The 27,684-nt window shown below is 40.7% G+C and overlaps 1 protein-coding gene across 5 annotated transcripts in view; it reads right to left on the bottom strand.

The window, feature by feature from the left end:
• The window catches only part of RNASEH2B (ribonuclease H2 subunit B), a 70,304-nt gene extending 46,172 nt beyond the window's left edge, over positions 1 to 24,132 (bottom strand). The window contains exons 1-3 of one of the 5 annotated variants that reach the window (XM_027589348.2): positions 23,472 to 24,131; positions 14,713 to 14,757; positions 1,305 to 1,376 (exon numbers count right to left, since the gene is read on the bottom strand). In XM_027589348.2, the coding sequence (XP_027445149.1) occupies positions 1,305 to 1,350 (46 nt within the window). In that variant the 5' untranslated portion in view covers positions 1,351 to 1,376; positions 14,713 to 14,757; positions 23,472 to 24,131. Of the gene's footprint in view, positions 1 to 1,304; positions 1,377 to 14,712; positions 14,758 to 23,471 lie in introns of those variants that run through there. The other 4 variants (XM_027589347.2, XM_027589352.2, XM_027589351.2 and 1 more) reach the window with 4 other exon arrangements.
• Between the last annotated feature and the right edge of the window lie 3,552 nt (positions 24,133 to 27,684).

The following is a 27,684-nucleotide window of genomic DNA, read 5'->3' as shown; positions in this document are numbered from 1 at the left end:
CTCAGGGAACTTATGTAAACCTTTCTGTGCCTCTGTTTCCATATCTGTAAAATGGGAGCAATAGGGAACCTACCTCACAGGTTTTTGTAAGGATCAGAAAGGCAGAACACATGTAAAGTCCCTAAAACAGTACTCGGCTCATAGTAAATGCTCAGCAAATGTTAGCCTTTATTTTTCCACAGTCAATGTGGTAAATGCAAGCATTTGTTCCTCTGTTGTTTATGGACATTTAGATAAAACAGAAATTGTACAAGAAGCCTGACTTTTTTGTGTACCTTAACTTTCATTAAATGCTTTACAACCTTTACTGCTACCTAAGACTTCTCTTGAAAAAATGTGCTTGCCTCAACTTAGTCTTAACGTATAATTCAGAAGTTCCAGATAATATGAATTTTCAATTCAAATTCAATTCCATTTTGAGGAAAAGGAAACTGGAAGAAGCCAGGAACTTTTGCCTTTTTTTGTGGCTTCTATGTATGTTTGTCCATCAACAACGATAACAAGGCACTACCCATTGACTTTCCCTTGTTTTTACTCTTCAATATTGTACCCAACAGCACAAGGCTCTAATTTGCTAAGTATCAAATGTCTACTCAAAACCTTATAAAATTAATAACAACCCTATAACATAAATCTTGTGAAATAAATTAACAAAAAAATAATCTCACATAGAGATAAATATCAGTATTACTATGTATTTATGGTATATTTTAGTATTTTTGCCTAAAAATTAGAAAACAAAATGCACTGAATATAAAGTTATAATGAAATTAGTTGCAATAAAATATGTATCTCTGTATAAAATGCTTTTAATATAAAAAAAATCACCTCTTGACTAGGAACAAATATACTGTCTTTTCAGAACAAAATGAGGAAAGTACCACTAAAAATGAAAACACTCAAAATCTTGGCATGTCAAGTAAAAACTTTGTTTTTTCTCTTTTACTCTGGCTGTTTATTTTACTTTACAACATAAAATGAATATAAGTGGACACTAATGTTGAATAACTACTCTAAGAAGAGTTGGCTTAAGAAAGCTAAAGAAAATTAGTCTGTTTTCAGAGAGAAGCCAAACACACCACTTTCTGTCTTGCCTGCAGTTCTATGGATTTAAATTAGAAGAAGAAATAAACAATGTTTAGGTCAAGGTTGCTTTTGTCACCCAGTAATGACTTCTTACCTTTAAAAGCTATTAAGGAAGAACAAACGTACAAAGGTAAATAAGTATATACACTTTTTGGCAGCAATGTTTAAAAAAAATTAAAGTTACTGTTATGGGAAGAGAAGGGGGGAGGAAAGCTTACCTGAACATGGGTTAACCAATTTTACAAACATAAGCCCACTTTTCATCTTCTTTGAAGCATCTTTTAAATATTCTGGAAAGAAACGACAAGTTTGTAAAATTAAAAGACATTTGCTTTGTTGCTTACCTTATTTACTTTATTCTGTTCTTTTTGTCCTTCTGTTTATATGATTTTTCTTTGTAAATTCTCTGACTCCAATTTGGTTGTACCCTCTGCGTCATACTTAAAAAGGCCTTCTCTTCCTCAAGCCTATGTGAATCACCTATATTTTCTCCAAAGAACGTTGTATCTTTAATCTATCTAAAATATAGTTGGATGTAAGATATGGAGAGGAGATCCAACTTTTTTTTCAATAAATTGTCCAGTTGTACCAACACTATCTTCTGAATAACCCATGATTGACATAATTCCTTTATGCTAAATGTTTAAACTACGTTTATAAGTCTGCCTATGGAAATTCTAATTTGGTCTACTAATCTGTGTCTGTATTAGCAATACTACTTCAATATTTTGATTATTATAGCTTTAAAATACATTTTAATATCTATTGAAGTAATTTCTCTCATTGTTTCCTCTACAGTATTTTACTGTCAAAGTTTTAATGGTATAGATCAAAACTCAAAGACCATGACCATTTTATTTATAACATCTTCCATACATTTTGAATGCACATTCATAGAACTCATTTAGAGACTCTCTCTCCAAAAGGAACAAAGGGGCTCTCCTAATCTAGCAGAGCAACTACCAAAGAGCAAATCAGAGAGCTCTGGGGTAAGGGGTGGCACTTTATTGTTTTTATTTTCTGCGTACCCCCTACCTTCACCCTTCAGATCTTCATAAACTTAAATACAGCAAGCATGATTAGAAATCACCTTACTCATAAATGGTTAAAATACAACTTTCTTCTTAAAATAAGAGGAATATTAAATATATAAGAGAAAAAATAAACCCTAATTTTGAGATTTCTACTTGTAACTAAATGGAGTAACAAGAACTCTATTTATCCTCCTACCTAAAACCACCAAACCAACAACAACAAAACATATGAAACAATCATGGTCAAGACACTGGGCGTTGAGCCATGTGGGACAGTGATCCCTGCAAGATGGGCAACAGTTGAGGTGAACCCTATGAGACAGTTTCCATCTGCAGTGCAGGATGGAAAGCCCCAGGGGAAGGCTGGCTGACTCCCTGCGTTGAAGACGTGGAGCTAAGTGTTCTAGAGGCACCAGGGCTATGGTTCACCGGGTGGCATACAGGAAAGAGAGAACTACAAAGAAAGGAAACCCCAGAGATGTGCAAAGGATACTGCTTGAGTATCCAACCAAGTACTGATCAGTACGTGCAGATGATGAAACTACCTGAGGGCCAGGAGGATAGAGGGGAGAGTACCTCACGTTCACGCAGGGCTCGGAACTCCAGACAGACTGGAAAGCCTTTCAATTCAGAGGACTCAAAAGGGGGCCTTGCCTCAGCCGCAGGGAACAAAGAGCCCTAGCCTGAATGCTGCTGTGGTACCAACAAATAATTGTATTTATTTTTATTTATTTATTTATTTATTTATTTTTAAAGATTTTATTTATTTATTTGACACAGAGAGAGAGACAGCGAGAGAGGGAACACAAGCAGGGGGAGTGGGAGAGGGAGAAGCAGGATGCGGGGCTCGATCCCAGGACCCTGGGATCATGACCCGAGCTGAAGGCAGACGCTTAACTGACTGAGCCACCCAGGCGCCCCCCAAAAAATAATTTTAAAAAGCAAGACCTAAAAGGATCAAACTGTTTCTGAGTACCTTCACTGTGCCCCAGGATGAAGCTCAAGATTATTTGTAGGAATACAAAAATATTCATCGGCCAAAAAAGGTAAAATTCACAATGTCTGGCATCTAATCGAATATTACTGGGCATTCAAAGAAGCAGAAAAATTGGCCCATAATGAGAAAAATGAAGAACCCAATTACTGAGAGAGGGGTCCTGATATTAGACACAGATGTTAGAATGAACAGGCAGGGGCATAAGAACAGTATTCCTCATGCACAAAAAATTAAGTAGAGACATAGAAGTTTTCTTAAAAGACCCAAATTGAAATGAAAAATACACTGGATGGGAATAATGGTGGAAGAAAAGATTAATGAACTGAAGACATAGCAATAGAAACTATATGAAATGAAAACACAGAGAAAAAAGAATGAAAAATAAATAGACATTAGCGAACTATGGGATAACTTCAAGAATCCTAATAATACATGTGTCACTGGAGTTCTGAAAGAGATGATGTGGGAATGGAAAAAACTTCTGAAGAAATTATGGCTACATATTTTCAAATCTGATGAAAACAATAAGCCTACACATCCAAGAAGTTCAATAAAGCCAAAATACAGGAAATAGGAATAAACTATACATCATAATCAATAGTTCAAAGCCAGTAATAAAGAGCAGATCTTAAAAGCAGACAGAGTGAAGGAAGACACATTATGTACAGAGGAACAAAACTAAAAATGACAGCAAATTTCTTCATTGGAAACAATGCAAGCCAGAACACATCTGTAAAGTACTGAAAGGAAACATGACGATCCCAAAGAAATTACCCTTGAAAAAATGAAGGTGATAAATACACTTTTTCAGACATGCAGGAGCGGAGAGCAGTAACCACCAACAGACCCACACTACCAGGAATGCTAAAGGAAGTCCTGGCGGAAGGAATAGGGTACCAGATGAAAATATGAATCTAAACAAAGAAATGAGGAGCACTGGTAATGGTGACTACAGCAGTAAATCAATAAGAATTTTTTTCTACTACTTAAATCTCTTTAAAAATCACTGACTGAACAAAAATAACAAGTTAGTGTGGGGTTTACAACATACATATAAACAAAATATACGACAACGACAGCATGAAGTCCAGGACGGGGGAAAGGAAAGCATACTACTGTATGTTTCATCCTACTGTGAGTTTCTTCTGCCGTATGTGGAACGCCTGAAGTAGATGGGATCAATATACGTGTGCAATAAACCCCGAAGTGACCACTAAAATTAACAAAAAATGCTGTCACTAATAAGACAACATAGGAGATGAAATAGAACCATAAAAAAATACTCAATCCAAAAAAAAAAAAAAAAGGCAGAAGGGGAATAAAAGAAGTTACAAAGAACAGATGAGACCAATAGAAAAACAGCAAGATGACACACTCAAACCTAACCCTATCGATAATCACACGCAATGTAAATGTGCACCCTAATTCAGAGGCAGAAATTTTCAGATCGGTTAAAAAAGTAAAGTAATACTATACGCTGCCTATAGAAACACACTTGAAAGATGCCCGTAGATTAAAAGGAAGGAAGAAGATATATCACCCTGTTCATGCTAACACTAATTAAAAGAAAGATGGAATGGCTCTGTTAATAAGACATAGAACATTGCCAGTAATAAAGAAGGTCATCTCATTGACTGACTTATTGCACTTAGCATTATACCCTCTAGCTCCATCCATATTGCTGCAAATGGGTGATTTCATTCTTCTTTATGGCTGAGGATTATTCCATTGTATATTCATATACCACCTCTTCTTTATCCATTCAACTTCCTACATCTTGGCTATTGTAAATGATGCTGCAATAAACACAGGGGTGCATATATCTTCTCAAATTAGTGTTTTCCTTTCTTTGAGTAAATACCCTTTAGTGGAGTTACTGGATCATACGGTAATTCTAGTTTTAATTTTTTTGAGGAGCCTCCATACTGTTTTCCATATGATTTCACTTGCATTTGGAATTTAAGAAACAAAACAGATGAATAAAGAAAAAAGAAACAAACAAGAAAACAGACTCTTAACTATAGAGAACTGGTGGTTGCTAGAGGGGAGGGTGGGTGGGGGGATGGGTGAAACAGGTGAAGGGGATTAAGAGTACACGCATCATGATGAACACTGAGTAATGTGTGGGATTGTGGAATCATTGTATTGTACACCTGAAACTAATATATGTATGTTAATTATACTGGAATTTAAAAAATAAGTAAAAAAAATTTTTTTAAAAAGTCATGTGATTTCATAATGCTAAAAGGATCAAGAGGATATAATCCTAAATGCTTATGCTCACAAATACAGAGCTTCAGGATGCACTAGGTAAAAGCTCAGAGAACACTCTGCCCCATTTCCAACCCCTGGAAACCGCTAATCTGTTCTCCATCTCTATAGTTTTGTGATTTTGAGAATGTTATATAAATGGAACCATACAGATTTAATTTTAAGAATCTTTTAAGACTTTCCTTTCTGCAACTTATAAAAATGTGAAGGATAAAGTTTAGCACTGTTAAAAACTTTTCCACAAAACTAAAACAGGCTGTGGTTTTCCCTCCTTCACCCTGCCGTTTCTCACTCTTCCAGCATCACTGTCTCCATTATGTCAAGGGACAGAAAAGGGGACCTCTCTCTTTAGCAATGCACCCGTGATTTTACTTCAGTACTGTAGTAAACCTTTCGACTTTAACTTGGTGAATCATTATTGATGTTTTGTTTCCTTTTTTTCAACAGAAAGTTCTGGTTCTAGTGATTCTTGACAGCTCTCCTTCGGCCTTCCCATTCTTCCAGCGCTTAAAATAATTAAAATTTATAAACACCAAAAGTCTAATATATATATTTTTAACAACTATACAAGGGAAGCAGTGTTTCCATTTTTCTCAGGAAGAGCACTAAATCCAGAGGATTAGCTATAACCTAAAGTGTCAAACCGTAAGAACTTTGGAATTACTAAGTACAAATAAATACTGACATTAATGTGTTCTGCTGCAAATGCAGGGTTCTCTGAAATATACCTTGAGATGTATTAGTGTAGATAATGCTGAAATGTCTATGTAGTAGGTGAAAAAAGTCCTCTTTTCTCAGTTGTGTCAATAAAATAACCTGCTGTTGGACTCAATCTTTCAACACAGAATTCCAAGTGAGTTGCTATCCTCAGGTTGTTTTACCTCATTAACGATAGAATGGATTTTAAAATTAATCTCTTCTGCCTACTTCACTCATTCATTTATTAACTATTGATTAGCAAAGTGGACCCAACCGGCTCCCATGAGGAGCTTTTGGATATGACCTGGAAGAGACAGATATTGAGTCAAACAATCATACAAATGTAGACTCCAAATGTAACAGCTGCTAAGAAGAAGAAATACATGGAATCTGAGACCTTAAGATAACAGAATACTGCATAGATGAGTAGGTCTGAGATGGCTTCTTGCACCTCCCATTAAGTTCTTTGCTTTGATGCCTAAGAAGTCAAAGGAATTATGCATTCACTTCACCACTGAAATCTTCAGTAGGCTCCTGGGCCAAACTTAAGCCACAGAGGGTTTTGTTTGATGTGCACATTTGAAAAAATTGGGTGATTTTACATAAAGTGAAGACTTCAAATATGTTTTCCCTAGATATGAAAAAAATTAACTAGGCAAAGATTTTGCCTTGCACAATCAAACCTGGCAACAACAAATGAACTTTGTCAAACTCCAACTACCACTTTCTAGTTCCCCTTAGTCCTCTGTACCATCTCACATACCCATCTCATGGCCAGATGATTATCAGATGCCAAGTATGTCCTCACTAAACCGCATTCTTGTCTGCTAGAATCTATGTACCCACAGCACCAAGTATCAGGTGCTGAATAAGCATTACCATTTAGTAATAAACACCACCCTCTTATGGAATCTTTTTTTTAATTACCAATCTTTATTTTGTTACCAATTTTCTGTTCCCAGCTCACGTACTATCCTAGGCACTAAGGATACAGCTGTGAATAAAACAAAGCCCCCTGCTCTCAGAGCAAGACTGCATTCATAACGTCTCTTCATCTGCCCCACCCCCACCCCCCACCCCCATCTACTTCTCCAGCCCACTTCATCAATGTCCATGCTCCACTGTCCCCTCTCAATCAACCAGTCTTACAGGACAGGGAATAGGGCCCAGATCTACCAGACCCTGGAGGCCCTGGGTCCAGAACAGAAAATGCATTCCACAAAGGTGAGCAACTTATAAAATTTAAAATTTGCTAGGAGCCACATTAAAAATAGGTAAAGTAAGTGTTGATAATATATTTTACTTAACCCAATATATCTAAAGTATTTTCATTTCAACATGTAAAGAAAATTTCATATGAACTGTGTTAGCATGATGTTACCTGTGGATTTTTTATAGATGCCCTCTATCAGATTGAGAAAGTTCCTTATTCCTAATTTTTGGACTGTTTTTTTAGGATGATATAGTGCCATATTCTCTCAAATGCTGTTTCTGTGGCTATTAAAATGGTTATGTGGTTTGGTGCTTTTATTTTATTAAAATGGTATATTATATTGATTAATTTTGGTATGTTGAACCAACATTGCATTCCCAGGATAAATCCCACTTGGTCACAGTGTATAATACTCTTTGCATCCTTCTGGATTTGGTTTGCTAGTTGTTGAGGACTTTTGCATCTATGTTCATAAGGGATATTGATCTGTGCTTTTCCTATGCCATTGCCTGGTGTTCGTATGAAAGAAATACTGGCCTCATAGAATGAGTTGGGAAATGTTCTCTCTCTTCCTTTTTTGGGGAAAATTTTGTAAAGGATTCATATTCATATGTTCAATGTTTAGTGGAATTTACCAGTGAAGCTATGTAGGATTGGGCTTTTTTTTCTGTGGGAAGCTTTTAATTTAACTTAATTTCTTTATGTGCTATAGGTCCATTCAGATTGTCCATTTCTTCCTGAGTTGGTTTTGGTGATTTATGCCATTCTAGGGCTTTGTCCATCTCATCTATGTTATCTATTTCCTTGGCATACAGTTGTTCGTAGTGTCCCCCACGATCCTTTTTAATTTCTGTAAGGTCAGTAGTAATGTCCCCTCTTTCATTCCTGATTTTAGTAATTTGAAACTTTTTTTTTCCTTGGTCATTTTAACTAAAGATTTGGTAATTTTGTCAATCTTTTCAAAAGGACCAACTGTGGTTTCAATGATTTTTCTCTGTTGTTTTTCTATTCTGTACTTTCTTTATTTCTGCTGTAATCTTCATTCCCTTCCTTTCTATTTGCTTTGGGTTTGGTTTGTTCTCCTTTTTCTAGTTTCTTAAACTGGAAGTTTAGATTATTTGAGACCTTTCTCCTTTTTAGGCATATACAACTACATATTTTGCTCTGAACACTGGTTTACCTGCATCCTTTATGTTTTTTATGTATTTTATATCATTTTCATTCATTGCATTCATTTGATCCATTGGTTATTTTAAGAGTGTGTCATTTAATTTCCACATATTTGTGAATTCCCCAAATCTCCTTCTGTTATTGCTTTCTATTTTCATTTCAGTGTTTTTGGAGAGCATATACTGTATAATTCCAATCCTTTTAAACATAATGAGTTTTGTTTTATGGCCTGTGATATGGTCTTTTCTAGAGAACGTTTCATGTTCAATTAGGGAGAACATGCATTCTATTGTTGAGTGGAACCATTTGTTGAGTTCAACCTATTTGTGTCTTTTAATTTAAAGTGTGCATCTTTTAGATAACATATAGTTAGTTGGGTCATGCCTCTCCACACACACACACACACACACACACACACACACACACACACACACACACACATTGTGCCAATCTCTGCCTTTTAATGAGAAAGTTCACTGCATTTACCTTTAATGCAGTTACAGATAGGTAGGATTTACATCTGCCACTTAACTTTATTTTCTATATGCCATATGGTTTTGTTCCTCTATTCCTCTATTACTGTTTTCTTTTATGTTTAATAGGTATTTTCTAGTGCATTGTTTTAATTCTCTTGTCATTTCTTTTACTATATTTTGGGGGAGTTATTTTCTCAGTCGTTGTCTTGAGAATTATAATTAGCAACTTAACTTATAATAATGTAGTTCAGATTAATATTAACTTGAAAATTTCAATAGTAACCAGAAACTTTCCTACAATATACTCCTTTTCCTCCCCCCACCTTTGTGCTATTATGTGCCATATACACACATACACACAAATTATATCTTTATATAAACCCAACAACCATTTTATATTTTTTGCCTTATGAAGTTGTATTTCTTAAAAAATTTTTTAAAGACTTATTTATTTATTTTAGAGAGCAAGCAAGAGCACAAGTGGGAGGGGCAGAAGGAGGGGGAGAGAATCTTAAGCAGACTCCATACTGAGCCCAGAGCCTGACACAGGACTCGATCTCATGACAATGAGATCATGACCTGAGCCGACATCAAGAGTCAGACGCTCAACTGACTGTGCCACCCAGGTGCCCCTGAAGTTGCATTTTAAATCAGATAGAAAAGAGTTACAAACAAAAATACAGTTGTACTGTCTTTTATAGTTCGCTATGTATTTATCTTTACCATGCTCTGTATACTTTGTGTGGATTCAAGTTACCATCCAGTCTCTTTTCCTTTCATTCTGAAGGACTCCCTTCATGATTTTTGAGGGTCAAGTTCGGTAGTGATGAATTCCCTCAGTTCTTCTGTATCTGAGGATGCCTTAGTTTCCCCCTCATTTTTTTTTAAGATTTTATTTATTTATTTGAGAGAGAGTGAGAGAGAGAGAGAGAGAGAGAGAGAGAGAGAGAAGAGCGAGCATGAGCCAGGGGAGGGGCAGAGAGAGAGGGAGAAGCACACTCCCCCTGAGCAGGGATCCCGATGGAGGGCTCAATCCCGGAACTCAAGGATCATGACCTGAAGCAAAGGCAGACACTTAACCAACTGAGCCACCCAAGTGCCCCTCTCCCTCAGTTTTGAAAGATAGTTTTGCCAGATATAGAATTCTTGGGTGGCTAGATAAAGAAATCTTTATCTTTCAGTATCTTGAATATGTCATCCAATTAACTTCTGGCCTCTATGATTTCTAATGAGAAGTCAGCAGTTTATTTTATTGAGGATCTCTGTACTTGATAAGTCATATTCTCTTGCTGCTTTCAAGGTTCTCTCTTTGTCATTTGACAGTCTGACTATGATGTGTGTAGGTGTTCTTTCAGTTTATTTTCTTTCTTTCAGTTTATCCTACTTGGAGTTTATTGAGGTTCTTGAATATATAATGTTTTTCATCAAATTTGGGAGGTGTTTGTCCAATCTCCAAATATTCTTTTTGCCTCTTTCTCTCTCCCTTCTCCTTCTGGGTGTCCCACTATACATGCATTGGTATGCTTGGTGGTGTACTACAGGTCTATGAGATTATGTTCAATTTTCTTACTGTTGTTTTCTTTCTGTTCTTCAGGCCAGCTAATCTTAATTGACCTATCTTCAAGTTTGCTGTTTCTTTTCTCTGCCAGTTCAAATATGCTATTGAGCCTGCTAATGAATTTTTCATTTCAGTTATTGTATTTTTCAACTCCAGAATTTATATGTTCTTTTATAATTTCTATTTCTCTTTATCGATATACTCTATTTTGTGAGACTTCATTGTCATACTTTCCTTTAATTTTTAAGACATATTTTGCTTTAGTTCTTTAAATATATTTATAATAGCTGATTAAAATCTTAGCAGAGTAAGTCCAACAACTGGGCCCCCTCAGGGACAGTTTTTTTCTCCTGTGTAGAAACCTACCTTCCTTTTTCTTCAGGTATCCCACACCTTTTTTTTTTTTTTTTAAACTAGACATTTTAGATAATCTAATAATTAATGTGACAATTCTGGAAATCAGACTCCCCTGCCCCAACTCCCCAAGATTTATTGTTGTTGCTGCTTTTTGTCATCATTGCAGCTGTTGCTGTTTGTTTAGTGACCTTCCTGCACTAATCCTATAAAGTCTGTATTTCCTGTAACCACTGATGCCTCAGTTTAATGGATAGCTAATGATGTCTGAGATTTCCTTAAATGTTTTGAACAAATAAGCCTCCCAACATTTGCTGAGGAGTTCTGCATGTGTTCTGGGACATGCCTGCAACACTCAAGTAATTTAAACTTCTGCCTTAGCTTTTATTAACTGCTTGCCTAAGACCTCAAAATCGGTCAGAAGTGAGAGATTAGGGCCTTGTCAGGTCTTTCCTGGGCATGCACACAGTCCTGTATATGTGCTCAGCCTTTTAATTTCCTAGGACTATGTCAGAGCTTTCCAAAGTCCCTTATGGGGATATCTTATCCCCCATCTCTCTTTTAAGTTTTTGGCCAGGTCCTTATTTGCCCAACTGCTATTGCCCCCTCAGCAGCTGATATGTTAAACAATTGCCACTGATTATTCTTGACAAAGGCCCTGGGGACAGGATAGTTCCTGCAGAGCAAGTTCTAAGCTCCACTCAAGCTTTTCCAGGGAACCACAAGACAGGTCAAATAGGGACAATGCTCTGGGAATGAAACTTTTTAAGACGCTCCAAACAAGGCCTGTCCAGTCCGGTGGTTGCAATGCTGCTGGTTTTTACATGTACCATGTTTGCAAGACTGCTGGTTTTCAAGGTTACTGTAGACCTGAAGAGAGGGATATGTGAGCAGTTCAAGTTACAATGCCACAAACCCTGCTTAATGAGATTCAGCAGTTTTTCTTGAATAAACACTTCTCAGATTGTTGGAAGACTTTGGCTAATTTCAAGAGTTTTGAAAAAGTTGATTTTGGCCATCTTCGCCAGTGTTTTCATTGCTTTTATGGAGGAGTGGATTTACCCCCACTGGGTTTTGAAGGCTTAGGATAAGTAAAGAACTCATATTGCTATAAGACTTCAGATAAATTCTTTAGTCTATACCTGGCCTTAGGCACACAAAATTACTTGTGACTATAAATTAAAGGCGCTATGAAAGTTAAGAGGTTTTTTTTTAAATTTTCATTTAAATCTGGAAAATCCTGGGTCATCCCATGGACCAATTCCTCACCCGCAGGCTTAGAAGCTCCATCTTTTTTCTAACTTTTACCTACATCTAGCATAGCTGAAGGATAGCTAAATTAACTAAGGAAGAAAAAAATCTGTTTTCAGAATAATGAGAGGGGCACCTGGGTGGCTTAGTTGTTAAGCATCTGCCTTCGGCTCAGGTCATGATCCCAGAGTCCTGGGACCGAGCTCCATATTGGGCTCCTTGATCAGTGGGAAGTCTGCTTCTCCATCTCCCACTTCCCCTGCTTGTGTTCCCTCTCCCACTGTCTCTGTCAAATAAATAAATAAAATATTTAAAAAATAGAATAACAGGAAAGAATCAGAAAAGTAAGAGAGTGGGGGTGTGGTGAAGGCTTCTCCTCTATTAACCTATTTTTACTTGAGGCCTATTTCTTTGATAATGTCAGCATAGAAAGAGCACAAGATATGGAGACAGAGAGGTCCATAATCCACTTGCAGCTCCTCTTCTTGCTTAGCAGTATGAACTTGGGCACAATACTCAGACTCTGTTGCCTCAGTTGTTTCATTTATAAAGTGGGCATAATAATTATTACTTTACAAGTTTTTCTTAAGCTTAAAGTGCCTAGAATTTGTAGTAAGTGCTCAAATAAAAACCAGTTTCCTATCTCTCAATGATACGGAAACATTAAGAATATGTAGAGAATAATAAGATCAAAATATAAAAGTCAAAGAGATTCTAAGCACAGAATTATCTAAGGGGCTAACAATTAGCTTTCCAAGAAGAGATTAAATTAGGACCTTTAAAAAGGATATCCTTTTTAAAAAGCCAAAATATAATGCATTTTATGTGTGAAAATTAAGATTATATATAGTAAAGTACCCAGTTTTTGGCACATGTGATATGCTCAACAAATGTTACATGAATGTGTTGTTTGATTTTGGAAAAAATCTCAGTAAGAAATGGTAAAACAAGTTTTGATACTTAACAAGTTAAACTTCATTTATCTAGAAAATTGACTCATATGAAATACTTTCTTCTGAAACTATTCTGAATAAAGTAAGACTTCAAATCGTATTTTTTTTAAAGGTTAGGCTTTACAATTTATTTATTTTTTTGGCTGTTTTTTCTTACATAAGAGATGACATAAGCCATGTTGGCCAAAAGAGTGTTTTCACAAAAATAAAAAAATTCAGACAAATCAGAAGCGGGTACTCAGTCTTTCTGGTCATTTCAGACTCAGTAATATCTTAAACTTCCCAATTGTCTCCAGCCCTGCCACTCTAGCTTCTCACACCTAACCAATTCCAAAGCAGTTTTCTCATGGTCTTTGTGTTTTCTATAAAGATCCAATTTTATGTCCCACTGGTCACCATTAACTCCAGCAGCAAATCTTCCATCTGTTTACCATCCTAACCTAAATACCTCAACAGAAAGGAAAGTCTGATTGCTTCTTTCCTGACATTTGAACTTTAAAGAAAACATACCAGTGATAAAGAGACAACTGTGTCCAGTGAATGTTAACGAATAATAGCTAATATGTACTGGGCATTTCCTACACACCAGGCAATGTCCTTGATATAAGTTACATAATGTTATCCTTATAACATCTCTATGAGGTAAGTACTATTTTGATTTCCACTTTTTTGCGTGAGAAACTTGCCCCAAGTTAAGAAACCTGCTGAAGGTCACAGAGCTATTTCACTGTACACAGAGCCAAGAATAAACTCAGGCAACCAACAGTTTATACTATGATACTTTAGAGAAACTCTTAACCCTCAATCTCATCCGTCTTAACTCAGAAAACACAAGCTGCAGCTCTGAAGCACAATAACTTGTACAACTGTTCTCTTATGACACAGACGTCTCAAACTCATCCATCTCCTCTTGTGTCCTGCCCAACCTTGAGGACCAGAGAATCATCTAATCAGCCGCCCCCACTCCAGTGCGGCCAGTATCCCACACTGCCAGGGGTGTGTGCAGCAGAAGTAAAAGGGGGGGTGGTGTGTGGCTGGGGAAAGTGAGAAAGAGAAAAGGGTTGGATCAAAAAAAGACATAAATAAAGGATGAGAGAAATCTGTTGCGGGATACAAGAAACATCAAATGATAAACTGTAGATAAAGTCAAGCTTGACCAAATGCAAGAAAAGAAAACTGGTCTTCCTATTAGAGAATACAGTATCCTATACATAACCACATACACCCCCAAGGTTTCTGTGATAACTTGAGTACACAGCATGGATCAATGCATGGACTTAACCATTCTGTAACACTGAAAAGTTAGTCAGGAAGTCTTGTAGAAGCCAAAATGGAACATTATTTTTCATCTTCAGACTACATGGGATAGGTGATACAGTTGATATGAAGTTATTTATCAACCAGTTTTTAAACTTGACAGCTCTTTCCTATCCCTCTCTTGGTTAAGACAAGTGTCTTCACATCGTTTAGAGTTCAAAGACATGAGACAGGAGAGAGAGCCACCTTTTTGCCAAGTGTTCTTATGACTTGGAAGCAATGGACATTTGTTCATGGTCCTGTCTAATTTTTGGCACACAGCAGATAAGCTCTGAGAAACACACACCCACCGTTACATGGAAAAGAAAGAACAGACATCAAAGCACCACTTACTTTATTTTTAGATACCATATCAAGCCTATTCAGTTTTCTTAAGATCTAATAGGAAAGAAAAAAAAAAAAAGATGAGCACATCACTCTCATGCTCATGCAATACAGTGACCTAAATAGGTTCCAGTTTGTTTTCTGTAGTCATCAGCCATTAGAACATATTCAACCCCCTTGTTTCCCGTCTCTTTGATCATCAGGGATAGCTCCTTGGAGACACTTGGTTAGGACAGAAATACAATGCATGCAAGACAAATCAGCATAATTTTCAAGTTACTTGCCACTTCCAGGAATGCTAATTTCAGCAATAACTATATGTCTTCCCTTCCCAAGATGTTACCACTGCCATCAAAGAGATCTGAGTCATGTTCCTGGCTTTGAAGCTCTCAGCTTCCTTAAACACTAGAGGAGGCAAACCAAGAAAGCTAGAGAGAGGCATGCACCAGACGAATAATTTTCAAGTTATGGGTTCCTCTAAGAATATCTTTTTAATTTTGAAACTTTGAAGAAAAAAGAAAAAAGAAGAACTCGCCTTCGCCAAGACCATAGAAGATAAAATCTCCATTTTCTCAGGGCTGTCCCTATCAATAGCCATGTTTCTAGGATTGGCCTCTGTGCTGAAGAAGAAACTGATGAAAAACTTCAGGTGTGCAGCCAATTCAGAGCCACAGAGACCGACAATACATCGAGATGGAGCTCAGCTCTTGAAATATCTGGGAAGCAGGAAAATTCTGGAGAGGTCAAAAGAACAGACTTGACAGGGATGTCCAATCATAACCAGGGCTAGCTCCAGAATAGGACATGTGCCTGGTCCCTGGTCATCAACCTGACATGCGAGGGAACCCCAGCCTTTCTGTTCCTCCCACCTCTCCCACCCTGGTGAGGTACCGCCATTCGGTCAGCAGAGTGGCACATAGCAGGGGTCCTAGAGGACTGAGGAGAGCCTTGAATCTCTGCCATTTAATTCCTGTTGAGTGTTGGACAGATGATCCGACTTCTCGGAGTCTTGTAAAATGGTGATTATAAAGCTTGCCTTGACTACTTCCTAAGGCCATGGAGAGGGTCAACTACAATAACATACATCAAAGTGTCGTGCAAATGTATAGGAGCTAGAAGATGCAGGCCCCAGAAGATGGGTTTCCTAAAAATTATGTAAACCCTGAGTAAATGAACAGCCCAAATCTATTTCTTCATACAATAAACCTCTGCCCCACCTATATGCCATCCAGTCAAAGAGACCACCAATAACTGAGAAACTGAGAATGCTCGGCTGAGACAAGCCTGGTCCCATGCGGCTCTGGCACACGGGTGAGTGAAGGCAGTGGCTAGCTCTTGTGGTGCCTAGCCTCACCTTCTCTTCTTCTGGAAAAGTGCTCCTTACCCTCAAGTACCCCTCTGTCCTCCCCGTCTCCCACCTGGTGCTATAGTGGAGCTTGCCCCTCATGGCTACAGCTAATAAGGGGTGTTGGGGTTGCATGTGACCACAGCGGGGCCAGTCAGAAGGCTGTCTTGAAACAAGAAATAAGAGAAGAGGGGCAGCTTCTCCCAGCAGACACCAGGAGATCTGAGGCTTGGGTGCAGTGTGCAGCCTGTTTTCCACGAAGTGGAGGATGCTGGTTTGAGAAGAGGAAGTGAACCCTCAGACAGGCAGACGCTCTGGACCTCTCGGTGCTGCAAGGCATAGTTCCGGTGTTCTGAGACTCCTCACCCTGCCCCTGCCCCCGACACCCAACTGGCCCTTCCTAGGAAGCGATGACCCGGCTAGGAAACTGCTAAAGAAGCGTGGGCCGGGTTTTGTAACATGAGTGGGATGGACTGACTATATTAAACAAACAGTAATTTCCATACTAAGGCAGACTGACTCATGGTCCATTCAAACTGTCATCCTATTTATGGCAAGCACCCCAAGGGATGTTTGCAGGAGGCCGTGGTTGTCCTGAAAAATTCTACCTTGAATGGCTTTCGAAGAATCCCAGCTGGCCACCGTGCCTACTGCAGTTCTGTGAATTTATGCTCACCTCTCTGGCATCCATTTGTATTTTCAGTCTTTACCCACTCTTAAAGATAACCCATCCAAAATATGTACACTGTGAAGCAGTACTTATTTGGTATATTTGTTACAATAGGAATAAACTCGTAAGTAGAAAGAGTAAATTGTGAAATACGGGTAAAAATAGAAAAATGAGAAAAAAATTAAGAACACTGACTTCATACTAGAATACATACAATATATAAAGACTAGGAAGAAATGTTTCCAAAATTGTTATTTCTCAGTGGCAAGATGATCGATGATTTTCTTCTTTATATTTTTCTGTCTTACTAAAGGGTACGTATTACTATTCTAATAAAAGAAGTTACTAAAAGAAAACTGGGAGAAAAATGTCTAAATGAAGATTTAGCTGGTCAAAATTGAGCAACTGATACAGCAGAGCCTCACCAAATGTCTTAGGCTCCTGCAGGAAATCAGCTCTGGCTAGAGACCTTGGCCAACTTGGATCCTAGCTGTCTCAGAGACAGATAATAAAACAGGCATGAGAACACATAGATCCGACCCTTTCAGCACTCAGCCCATTCCACTCAGCGACAATGATACCTGGAAAGGAAAGTTACCTTTTAAAGATATTTAAAAAGCACATACAAAGGACTTCTGGACAAAAAGCCTGGAAGTCCTAAGTGGCATGCTCCTTTCAGAGACACTGGGCAAGGGTGGGCTCTGAAGCTTAAGGCCAAGGTGCCCAGCATTGAGAAGCTGATGATGGTGACATAGGAAGTACGCACCTGGATTCTCTCCAGCCACTGGCATGTACTGGGGGTTCAATACATTTTTATATAAAAATGATGGCAAACTGGGGCACCTGGGTGGCTCAGTTGATTAAGCATCCAACTCTTGATTTCAGCTCAGGTCATGATCTCAGGGTCTTGAGTTCAAGCCCTGTGCTGGGCTCTACACTAGGTGCAGAGCCTACTCAAAAAACAAAAAACAAAAAACAAAAAAAAAGATGATAGTGAAGCAAATAATCATGATGAAAGGTGTAGGTAGGTTCAAGAGGTACCACTAGCTTGCTCACTAACAGCAGAGAGTCTCAGAGGGAAGATGTCTTGGAGGAGCCGTGGGCTGAGTTTAAAGGATTAGTAGGCATTTGCCAGGCAGAGAATGTGAAGAGCAGGCAGAGGTCCAGGCAGACCCAAAGTCAGGGGCATTAAAAGAAACAGACATTGTATAACCCCAATATCCCTCAGTATTTTAGTGAATGTGACAGTGAATAAGTAGTATGAGTACATAGTGAAATAAAGGCAGAAACCGAAAAATGTGGAATATAAAAACAAAACAAAACAAAACAAACAAAAAGCAGAAACGGACCTATAAATACAGAGAACAAACTGATGGTTGCCGAAGGGGAGGCGGGTGGGCGTAGACAAAACAGGTGAAGGGGAAAGGGAGATCCAGGCTTCCAGCTATGGAATGAACACGTCATGGAGATAAAAGGTACAGCACACAAAGCACAGAGTCAATGGTATTATAATAGCATTGCATGGTGACAGATGGTAGCCACATTTGCGGTGAGCACAGCATAATGTATAGAGTTGTTGAACTACTATGTTGTGCACCTGAAACTAAGGTAACATCATGCGTCAATTATACGCAAATGAAAAAAAAGTTATAAACATTTCTTACTTTCCTTTTATGAAAAATTTTTTTCTGCCTTGGAGGATAAATATGTAAGAGTTATAAGTTCTTATAAATGTCCTAAATCTTTCAGTACAATTACTAGCAGGACAACATCAGGCTCAGCTTGATTACACCAACTGACAACTGATTAAGTCCACCCCCTTCAGAACTCGCTCCACCAGCAAAGGGAGCAGATCGAATGGCCATCTGAGAAAGGTCAGTGGGGCTCCCACCAAAAACAACTTTGTAAAGACAAAACCAGCCTCGGGATTTGTGTGGGAAATATCAAACATGCTCCATGCTGGAGAACTCAGAGACTCCCACACTGCTGAAGGCCTGCAGAAAACTATTCAGTAAAAGACAAATCTTCCAAGAAGCTGAGCTTAATTAGTCAGAGGTTGTCTAAGATCAGCACTTGAATTATTCCCCATCCCTCACCAAGCTAAGGACAGGTTCCTCCCCTGTGAATAAGCTCTTCTGAAAGTAATGAAGCTTTCAAGCCACAAGCTATATTTCCAAACACAAATATGCCCGCATGCAAACAGTGTTGCCAAAGAACAAAAAACCGGCTTAGATTTTTTCTTCTGAGATTAACCCTGTGCCCTTACCTAAGTAAAGGAGGAAAAAAGTTCTATGTGTTTTTTTAGCGTCACTGAGAAGTCATTTAGGTCTCAGCAATTCTTCCTTTACCATATACTTTCAACTGTTACTTTTTTTTTTCCCCCAAATAAGAGGTGTTTCTTGTGGGCTTACTAAAAAGCTATAGGACTCTAATCAGAAATAACATTAATATAAATTGTCTCTACCATTAAATAGGAAAATCAGTTTTGCCTTTTAAATTTGATTTTTTTTAATCATTTACTTAGAACTTAGTTCTAAAGCCTGCATTCATATAATCCTTTCAAATCTATTTTTGTAGTCTATTTGGAGAGACAAATCTGATATTATTATTTGCGATTATCATGCTGACTCTCATAAAAGGCTCATTAATATATTTGGAACGACTAAGGCAGGCAGGCCACCTGTGATTCTTATTTCCCAAAAAGCCACCCATCCTCTAACCCCGCAAAAGCTGACATTATTCATGCTGTGGGGAAATAAGTAACAAATATGACTCTCCCTAAAATACTTTCTAATGTGTGTTTTCTTGAGATAAAGGGGAATAACATCATTGCAAAAACCTGTCTACAGCTGAAGATGGGACGTGGTCTACTTTGATCTGGGGGCTGTTTAATCAGGGGGCCGGCCGAGAGATGCTTTCAGACTAAGCTAGCCCAAATGAATTTAGTGGTCCTGAGATCATTTCTGTCCTTCCTTTTGTCCCTCACACAACATTAGGGTTTCCCAATGTTCTGACATCTCCTTGGAGCTGGTGCAGTGACAGGGTTCAGCCATGCCAGCAATCCACACAATCTCGTATCCTACACTCAGTGAACCTGTTCCCAGCCCACCTTTCACGTTGGGGCCCATTCCAACTTAGCAGAACTGACCAGTGTACAAAACTTGCACTAGAGAAAAATATTAAAAATATGACTTAAACATTTACTTTTGGGGCAGCAAAGAGGGATAGAAACTTATACCAAATTTTAAAAAATAGAGACGTTAATAATGGTCTAGAGATGTTACAGTAACTAAAACTGCAAATAGGCTAGTAACCCCCAGGCCATTTTGGAGAAACATTTAAGACTATTCCAAACTACAAGAAATGCTTACCTAGCTGAAATGGGAGGCAGTTCTGTACCCACTGACCTATGAAAGTCAAGGGCCTAAGTCGGACTACTTCACAAGTGTCCCTTCCAAGTTCCAGCTTTTGTTTTTCTGGGACATTGGACTTCTCCAAAGAAACTGAAAACAAGAGGCCTAAATAGTGCTTTATAATATATCCATCAACATATAACACAGTGTTATTGTAGGCAACTTGATAAACAACACGAATTAAATGGCAGGAAAAAAGTATCATTCCAAGGTCCACTGGCTTTGCATTTGTCTCATGGATCAATCTCTAAAGTTCTGTTTGCCTCTTGGTTAACGTGCTCATGTTCCAGTATACAGAGTAAGCTCTCCGGATCCCAGAAAGTTTCTAAAACTGAGTAAAAGTGCTTCCACCAAATGCTTTTGAAAAATTCTTATACAATTTTTGTTTTCTTTCTTAAGAGCCCAACTTCTCTGTACCTATGGTGCTCACTCCAACCAGGATATAGTCTCCTTCTCTCAAATGTACAACTTACCGGGGCTTAATTCTCTTCTGCTAGGAAAAAGAGAAAACACCAACAAATACGTATCTGTGAAGACAGGACTCCTGGCCTGTGCTTCCATGTGCACCCCTGATGATATTAATTCTGGCCCCCACAAAGACAGCTACACCTGGGGCTGGCCAATCCTGCCTCGTAGCCCACTCAAGGGCTGTCTCAGTGCAGGAACAAGTGGTGTCCGCACACCAGCAGCATTGGCTTCACCTGGGAACTCCTCTGAAATGCACATTCTCGGGCCCCCTCCCAGAATGGTATCAAAAACTCGGGGGGGGGGTGGGGCCCAGTTGCCCAGGTGACCAATACCCTCAAGTCTAACCAATGTTTGTCCACTCAGAGCCTGCAGGTGGCAGTAAAAGCCGGCTAGAAGGACAGGAGCAGGCAGTTCAAGTTGTGTTACAGAGAACCTGCCTGCCTGACCACACGGGTCCTGAACAGCCCGCTCAGCCTCCTCCAGTAAGTCCAAAGGTCATAGGACATCTCAACTTTGAACAGGAAGCTGAATGAAATTCTCACAGCCCAGAAGTAAACACATTAAACCTACAATTTTCAGGGATGCAATCGATATTTAATTATTTTGAAGGTTTCTGTGTTTAATACAGTGAGGATACAAACACACCTCAAGAATGAAAATGTCAGAGCACCTGGGTGGCTTAGTCGTTAAGGGTCTACCTTCAGCTCAGGTCATGATCCCAGGCTCCTCGGATCGAGCTGCACATCGGGCTCCCTGCTCAGCGGGAAGCCTGCTACTCCCTCTCCCACTCCCCCTGCTTGTGTTCCCTCTCTCCTGTCTCTCTCTCTCTCTGTCAAATAATAAATAAATAAAAATCTTTAAAAAAAAATAAAAAAAGAATGAAAATGTCAATACCGGTTAAACAGAACGAAATAAGAAACTCAAATTATCATCAGCCCTTGTGTGTACCTGAATCATAACAATGCCCTTCATTCTGAAAGAATGATTAGCGTTCCTACCCTCAAAATCTCATCGAATTGATGTGACAAAGGCAAGAAGGGGATTTTTCTAACGTAAAGCATGTATCCACGTAGGCCTTTGCTAGATTCTGCCAAAACCCTGAATTTTGCTTTAATGGTTTTAGTATACAGACATGTGTAGGGAGGTTGTGGACCAATGGGAACTCTCATAAACTGCAGGTGGGAGTATAAGTCGGTATAACCACTTCGAAAAACTGGTTAGCAGCATGTACTAAAGCTGAACGTACAGGTACCCAGAACCAGCAACTCCACTCCTGGGTATACACCTCAGGGAAATGAGTGCCTCAGTCTACCAAAAGCCTCATAAAAGAATGTTCTTAGAAGTGTAACTCACAATAGTTACAAACTGGAAACAATCCAAATGCCCACCGACAGTGGAGGAAATAAACATGGATGTTCACACAATAAAGTATACAGCAATGAAAACACCAACCAACCAATAAACCAAACCACTGCTACACACAATATGGATGAATTTCACAGATATAATGCTGAGTGAAAGAAGCCAGACCTAAAGGAGTACACACTTATCCAAACAGGCAAAACAAATCTCTAGAGACAAAGGTTACTAAGGCTATCTAGCAACAGGCATGAGCTTGCTGAAAAAGTTCTACACCTTGACTTGGGGGATCATTACAGGGGTGTGTACATATGTATACATAATGAAAATACAAGGGTGTATTCATTGAATTGCACTTAAATTTGTATACTGTATGCTATACCTCTTTATAAAGGAAGAACAAGTTAAACGTACACACAAAAATTATTCTTGACGGACTGTCACATAATAATTTTCAATATTCATCAAAAAAGTCGAGGTTGCTGGGTAACTATAACATCATCAGAGTATTATTTGCGGTAAAAATAATGCATTTGCTGAGCTAAATCTAAAAATTAAATGCAGTGAGCAAAGGATTTTCCTTATTTCCAATGTTATGCCATCACATCGATGTATCATCCTGTAAGAGGGCCAAACTTTTCTGACTTGCACTCCCTAGTCCCAAACTCCTCTTATTCTGACACTTACTGGAGCCCATCATGTGCGGACGGGCTCATGGATGTTGGATGACTATCCATTTTTTACAAGCCCCTGCAGACCCTGGACGGTTCCTCATCACCCAGGGGGAGGCTGAAAAGGCTTGGCGCCAGCATTCCTTCATGATCTACCCACCTGAATTTCTTTGGACCACCTTTGTCCTAACCCCTATCACCATCTGGCTTCCCTCCTGCATGCCCACCCAAGGCCCGGCCCAGGGCTGGGGCCCTGTTAAAAAAGTGCAGTGTCCGAGCTTTTTCCGGGTCCACTGGATCCGATCCAGTGGGAAGCCAGAGGGGGCCAGCTGCCGAGTGCAGAGAGCAGGGGACAGCAAACTGCGCCCTAAAGCAGACACTCCAGGGCTCCACAGCGTGCCGCGAGACCCTGAGCCCATGTCGTTCCCCGCAGGTCTGGGCCACTCCTGCGGCCCACCCCAGGAGAGGTAATACGCTCGGTGCGTTTCTGCGCTTTCGGATTTGGGGTGTGAAAACGGCAGCTAGCTGTAACCAGCGACCAAGATGAGGCGAAACGCTTTGGGAAGGGAATCCAGTCCCGGACCCGGGTCCGAAGGGCGCGCACCACCACTGCCCACGGCGCGTGGCTCCGCGGGGCTAGCTCGACCCGCTGGGGTGCGCGCGTCGGGCCGCGGGCGCCGAGGGCCGACGGGGGGCGCGCCCCGCCGCTCCAGGTGGAAGTCCGGCCGCGCGCCGTCCTCGTCGGCCGCTCCGCGCGCTCTCGGGCCGGGCGGGGCGAGCAGGAGGCCGGGCGGGCTGGAGGCCGGGCGAGGCGCGCCGCCGCCCGGGGCGGGCGTGTTTACCTGGAAGCAGGAATACATGTTGCCGGGCGCGAGCCCCGTTCCCGCAGTCCATGCCGCCTGCGTTCTCCGCGGGGCGCGAGCCCGACGCCTCCAGGCACGGCGGCAGCAGGCCTCACCCGCGGGGCGCGGGGCCTGCTAGGAGCCGGAGGAAAATGGCGGGAGAAAGGTCTATTCCGGGTAGCGCGGCGCGCCGAGGCGCCGGCAGAGCCCGGGAGGCGGCCCGCGGGGACGAATTTACTTTCGTTTCCGGAGCCAGCCACCCGCGCCTGTTAAGTTTTTAAATTTAGCGTCAGGCCGAGGCGGCCCGAGTGGTGGCGCGTCGCCCGCAGGCAGGGGAAGGGTCGCGGCCTCTCTCCCCTCCGCGGCGCGGCCAGTTGGTAGGTGCTCACCGAGGGCGCCGAGTGACGCGGCGCGCGGGGCGGCCACCCTGGGACGCGGAGGCGGGAGGGGTCGCCTCCGGCCCGCGGCGTGGTGGCGCGGCCGGCCAGGAGGTTCCCAGGTGCGAGAGCGGGGGAGGCCGGGTCCCCGGGGAGCGGAGCCCCAGAACCGAGGAACCGCCACCCCTGGAGCGCTGGAGGATTCGCGCACACCCAGCAGGGAGGAAGAGACTGCGGCAGGTCCATGTTTAGGGCAACAGCTCTCCGATCCTGAGCCTGCTGTCACTCTTGTCAGTGTATCTTGCTCATCAGTTGCGTTCTGCGTTGGAATTAATGTCGTAACGCATTGTCATCAGTCCTCAAATCGGGTTTAGCCCTCACCACTAAACAGAAGTGTACAATTTGAGGCTCAAAATACGAATTTGTTATTTTGGAAGATTCTTAGTAATGAGTGAAAAATTACATTTGAAAAGCGATGTTTAGAAAGAGCCATGAAATTTGGGGATTTAAACTTTGAAAAATAAAATTTTGTTTGAAAAAGTGGTGCCTGATACAAGGTTTTTAAAAGGAAGATAATAAATGCGTCTCTCATACTTTAAAGAAAAATAGGTCTCCCTCCTCCCCCAGATCCCCAATCCTCCTCCCCAGGGGCGGTTACTGTTAACAGTTTCTCTTCTGTTCTTCCAAAATTTTTCCATGCACATACAAGTCCATGTCTTACTTTTTTGCACAAGTGGAAGAATAATATTACATAACTTTTAATGCACTTCACTTTTCTTGAAGAGAGTTAAATCTGGCAGTGCTAGATCTCGGCCTTCTGAAAAGGGTTTTAATTTCAATTCCATTTCCCATGGGGGGTGGCAAATGCAGTTGAAGTCGACTGCAGAGCACACCTCTCTGGCTGAGGAGGGACATCCGGGTGCCAACGCTGGAACAGGCAACAGATTAGTATTTCTCTGATCTCTTTCCTACCCCCAGAATATACCATGGGAAAAGTTATGGTGTGTAAGCTAAATCCCTAGGCACACCATAATCATTACTAACAGCTACAAGAGAAACGTTACCCACAGTTCCCTCGCTCTGACATGCAGAGTTGTTTTCATTCTTCTCTGATCCTTTCCAGCCGTTGGCTGTATGAATATGTATTTGTTATGTGGTTGTTTTCACAGAGTAAAGACAATTTTGTCTGCTTTTCTCCCTTAACATTGTATAAACATGTTTTCCATGGCATCCAGAATATTGTTAATGGAGACATTATTTCACACCGCTAATGTACCAAGGTTACTTAACCATTCCCTAGTGTGCAATCTTTAGGTTATTTCAAACTGTTATTATAAATAATGCTTCAATGCATACTGTCCATGGACTTGGCTGAAGTTCAAAGAAAGGAACTAGATGTACACATAGCAACATGGATGCTTCATATCAAGAGGAAAAAAAAGTTAGATGCAGGACTAGATTTACAGCAGAATACCAAGTAGATAAATTAAAAACACACATAAAACAACACTGTATCTTTTGTTTTAAAGATTTTATTTATTCATCTGACAGAGAGAGCAAGAGAGCATAAGCAAGGGGAACAGTAGAGGGAGAGGGAGAAGCAGGGCTCCCGCAGAGCAGGCAGCCTGATGCGGGGCTCCATCCCAGGACCCTGGGATCATGACCTGAGCCGAAGGCAGACACTTAACCATCTGAGCCACCCAGGCGCCCCATCACTGTATCTTTTATAAGGATACATGCAGCTTTAAGACCATGTATCAAACACATAAGGAATGGTCTTCAAAATGGAGGGGAATGGGATAAAGGACAGATAAGGAATGAGGGGGCAAGAAAAATCAAGAGAGGGACCAGGGTACACATGGGCAACTGTCAACTGTGTCTTGTGAATGAGAGTATAATTAATTCTCTGACATTTAGGTCCAGGGACAAAAACTTTTTTTTAATGTGTTGCAACAAACATTTCTAAAAAATTTCCTTTATTCACTTAAAAAAATTTATTTAGGTACCTTCTTGGAAGGCATACCAGTGGTGATATAGGAAAACAACTTGTCCTCAGGGTAAATAAAATCCAAGGTATTAAGCTTGGAACACAGGGACCTTGTGATCTGGTCCTCACTTGCCCCTCCAGCCACACTTCCCACTGCCTCCCACCCTCTCCACTGTCTGGCCATGAGGACCTGCCCTTGTCACATCTAGCGCTTGACGACGGTTCCCAAATCCAGGGCTCCCCTGCCCCCCCCACTAGCCTCATTCCTTCACCTTCTCTCTCTCTCACCCTCCACCACCGGTTGGCCAACTCTTACTCATCCACCAGGGGCGCCTGGGTGGCTCAGTCGTTAAAGCGTCTGCCTTCGGCTCAGGTCATGATCCCAGAGTCCTGGGATGGAGCCCCGCATCGAGCCCCGCATCGGGCTCCCTGCTCGGCGGGAAGCCGGCTTCTCCCTCTCCCACTCCCCCTGCTTGTGTTCCCTCTCGCTGTCTCTCTCTCTCTGTCAAAATAAAGAAATAAAACCTTAAAAAAAAAAAAAAAGGAAAAGAACTTACTCATCCACCAGGTCTTAGACAATTCCTTCTCTACAGCACTTCTCCGGCTGCCCCCCAACACTTCCCCAAGAATGAGTGAGATGCCTCCAGTCTTCCCAGTTATGTCACTAGGTAGTGGAGCCTAATCCTCCTTCAGTTCCTTGAGGAAGGAAGCATCTAGTAATTCACCACTTTATCCTCAAAAAATAACAATGGCTCTCTCTCAGTACTAACTGTGACAGCACTGTGCTAAACACTTAACTCAGATAATCTCTTTCCATCCTCCACAGCCTTAAGGGGAAGTATTAGTGTGATCCCCGCATGTTACAGAGGAAGAATGTAAAGTTTAGAGAGATCAACTAATTGCCCAAAATGCCCAATCAAGAAGTGGCTGAGCAGGAATACCAACCCAGAAGGAGCTCTTCATCTTCCCTCCCTCCTTCCCTGGTGTCCAAGCCTAGGGCGAAGCTTACCAGCACAGCATGAGCTTAGCATGGATCTTCTGAATAAACATGTGGGTAGATAGGCAGTTATGGCACAGTATGACTTGTGGTATTCTTAAGTTTGATAAATAAGAACAAATGGATTACACCCTGTATACCATAAAATATTCCACAAATTAATTTTTATACTAGTCACGCTAACATGCAAAGAGACAAGCAGGTCATTCTCCAAAGAACAAGAAACAGCAAGTAGAGAATTGAGTGAAGAGTCATAGAAGCTCTTCTAAATGCCAGAAGCAAGAGATGTTCGTTTTCTCGTTTAAAAAAGAAAAAAAAAGAAAGGGACTGGGGGAAAAAAATAAGTTCAGAGTCAAAGGACCTTTAGCAATGCTTAGTGGTGGCCAGAGCAGGAAAAGTTCTAACTAAGGGTAGAGAAAGGATTTTTCTCTCTCAGGGATTATTAAAAACTTATGAGGATGCTTTTTTCAAAACAAAATGCAAATGCAAAATTGCATTTATCATCACTTTTATCATAAGAAAAGATTGTTGCCTTGTTTTTGTCTTGTTGCCAAATGTTCATCTTAGTGACACCAGGAAAGGCAAGATCAGGCATAAGCCAGGGAGGGGGTAAAGGATCAGATCTCACAAGAGCCAGTTGTTTAGAAAGGGGACCAAAGAGTACTAGTGAACCGTCCTTTCTGGGGAGAGTATTTCCTTTATGTTCACTCTCTTGACCTACCCAGCCTAAAAGTGGATTGTGCTTGTTGCAAAGGGGCCGTGGGCACACATAAACCAGTGAGATCTGCCAGTTCTGGAATAAGAATGTGCGAAACCAAGGCAGAAGAAAAATTATTAGATTTCCTAGAGCCC

Source organism: Zalophus californianus, chromosome 3 (assembly GCF_009762305.2).
Source record: "Zalophus californianus isolate mZalCal1 chromosome 3, mZalCal1.pri.v2, whole genome shotgun sequence".
NCBI classification, from domain to species: domain Eukaryota; kingdom Metazoa; phylum Chordata; class Mammalia; order Carnivora; family Otariidae; genus Zalophus; species Zalophus californianus.
This window is presented reverse-complemented; position numbering and strand designations above follow the sequence as displayed.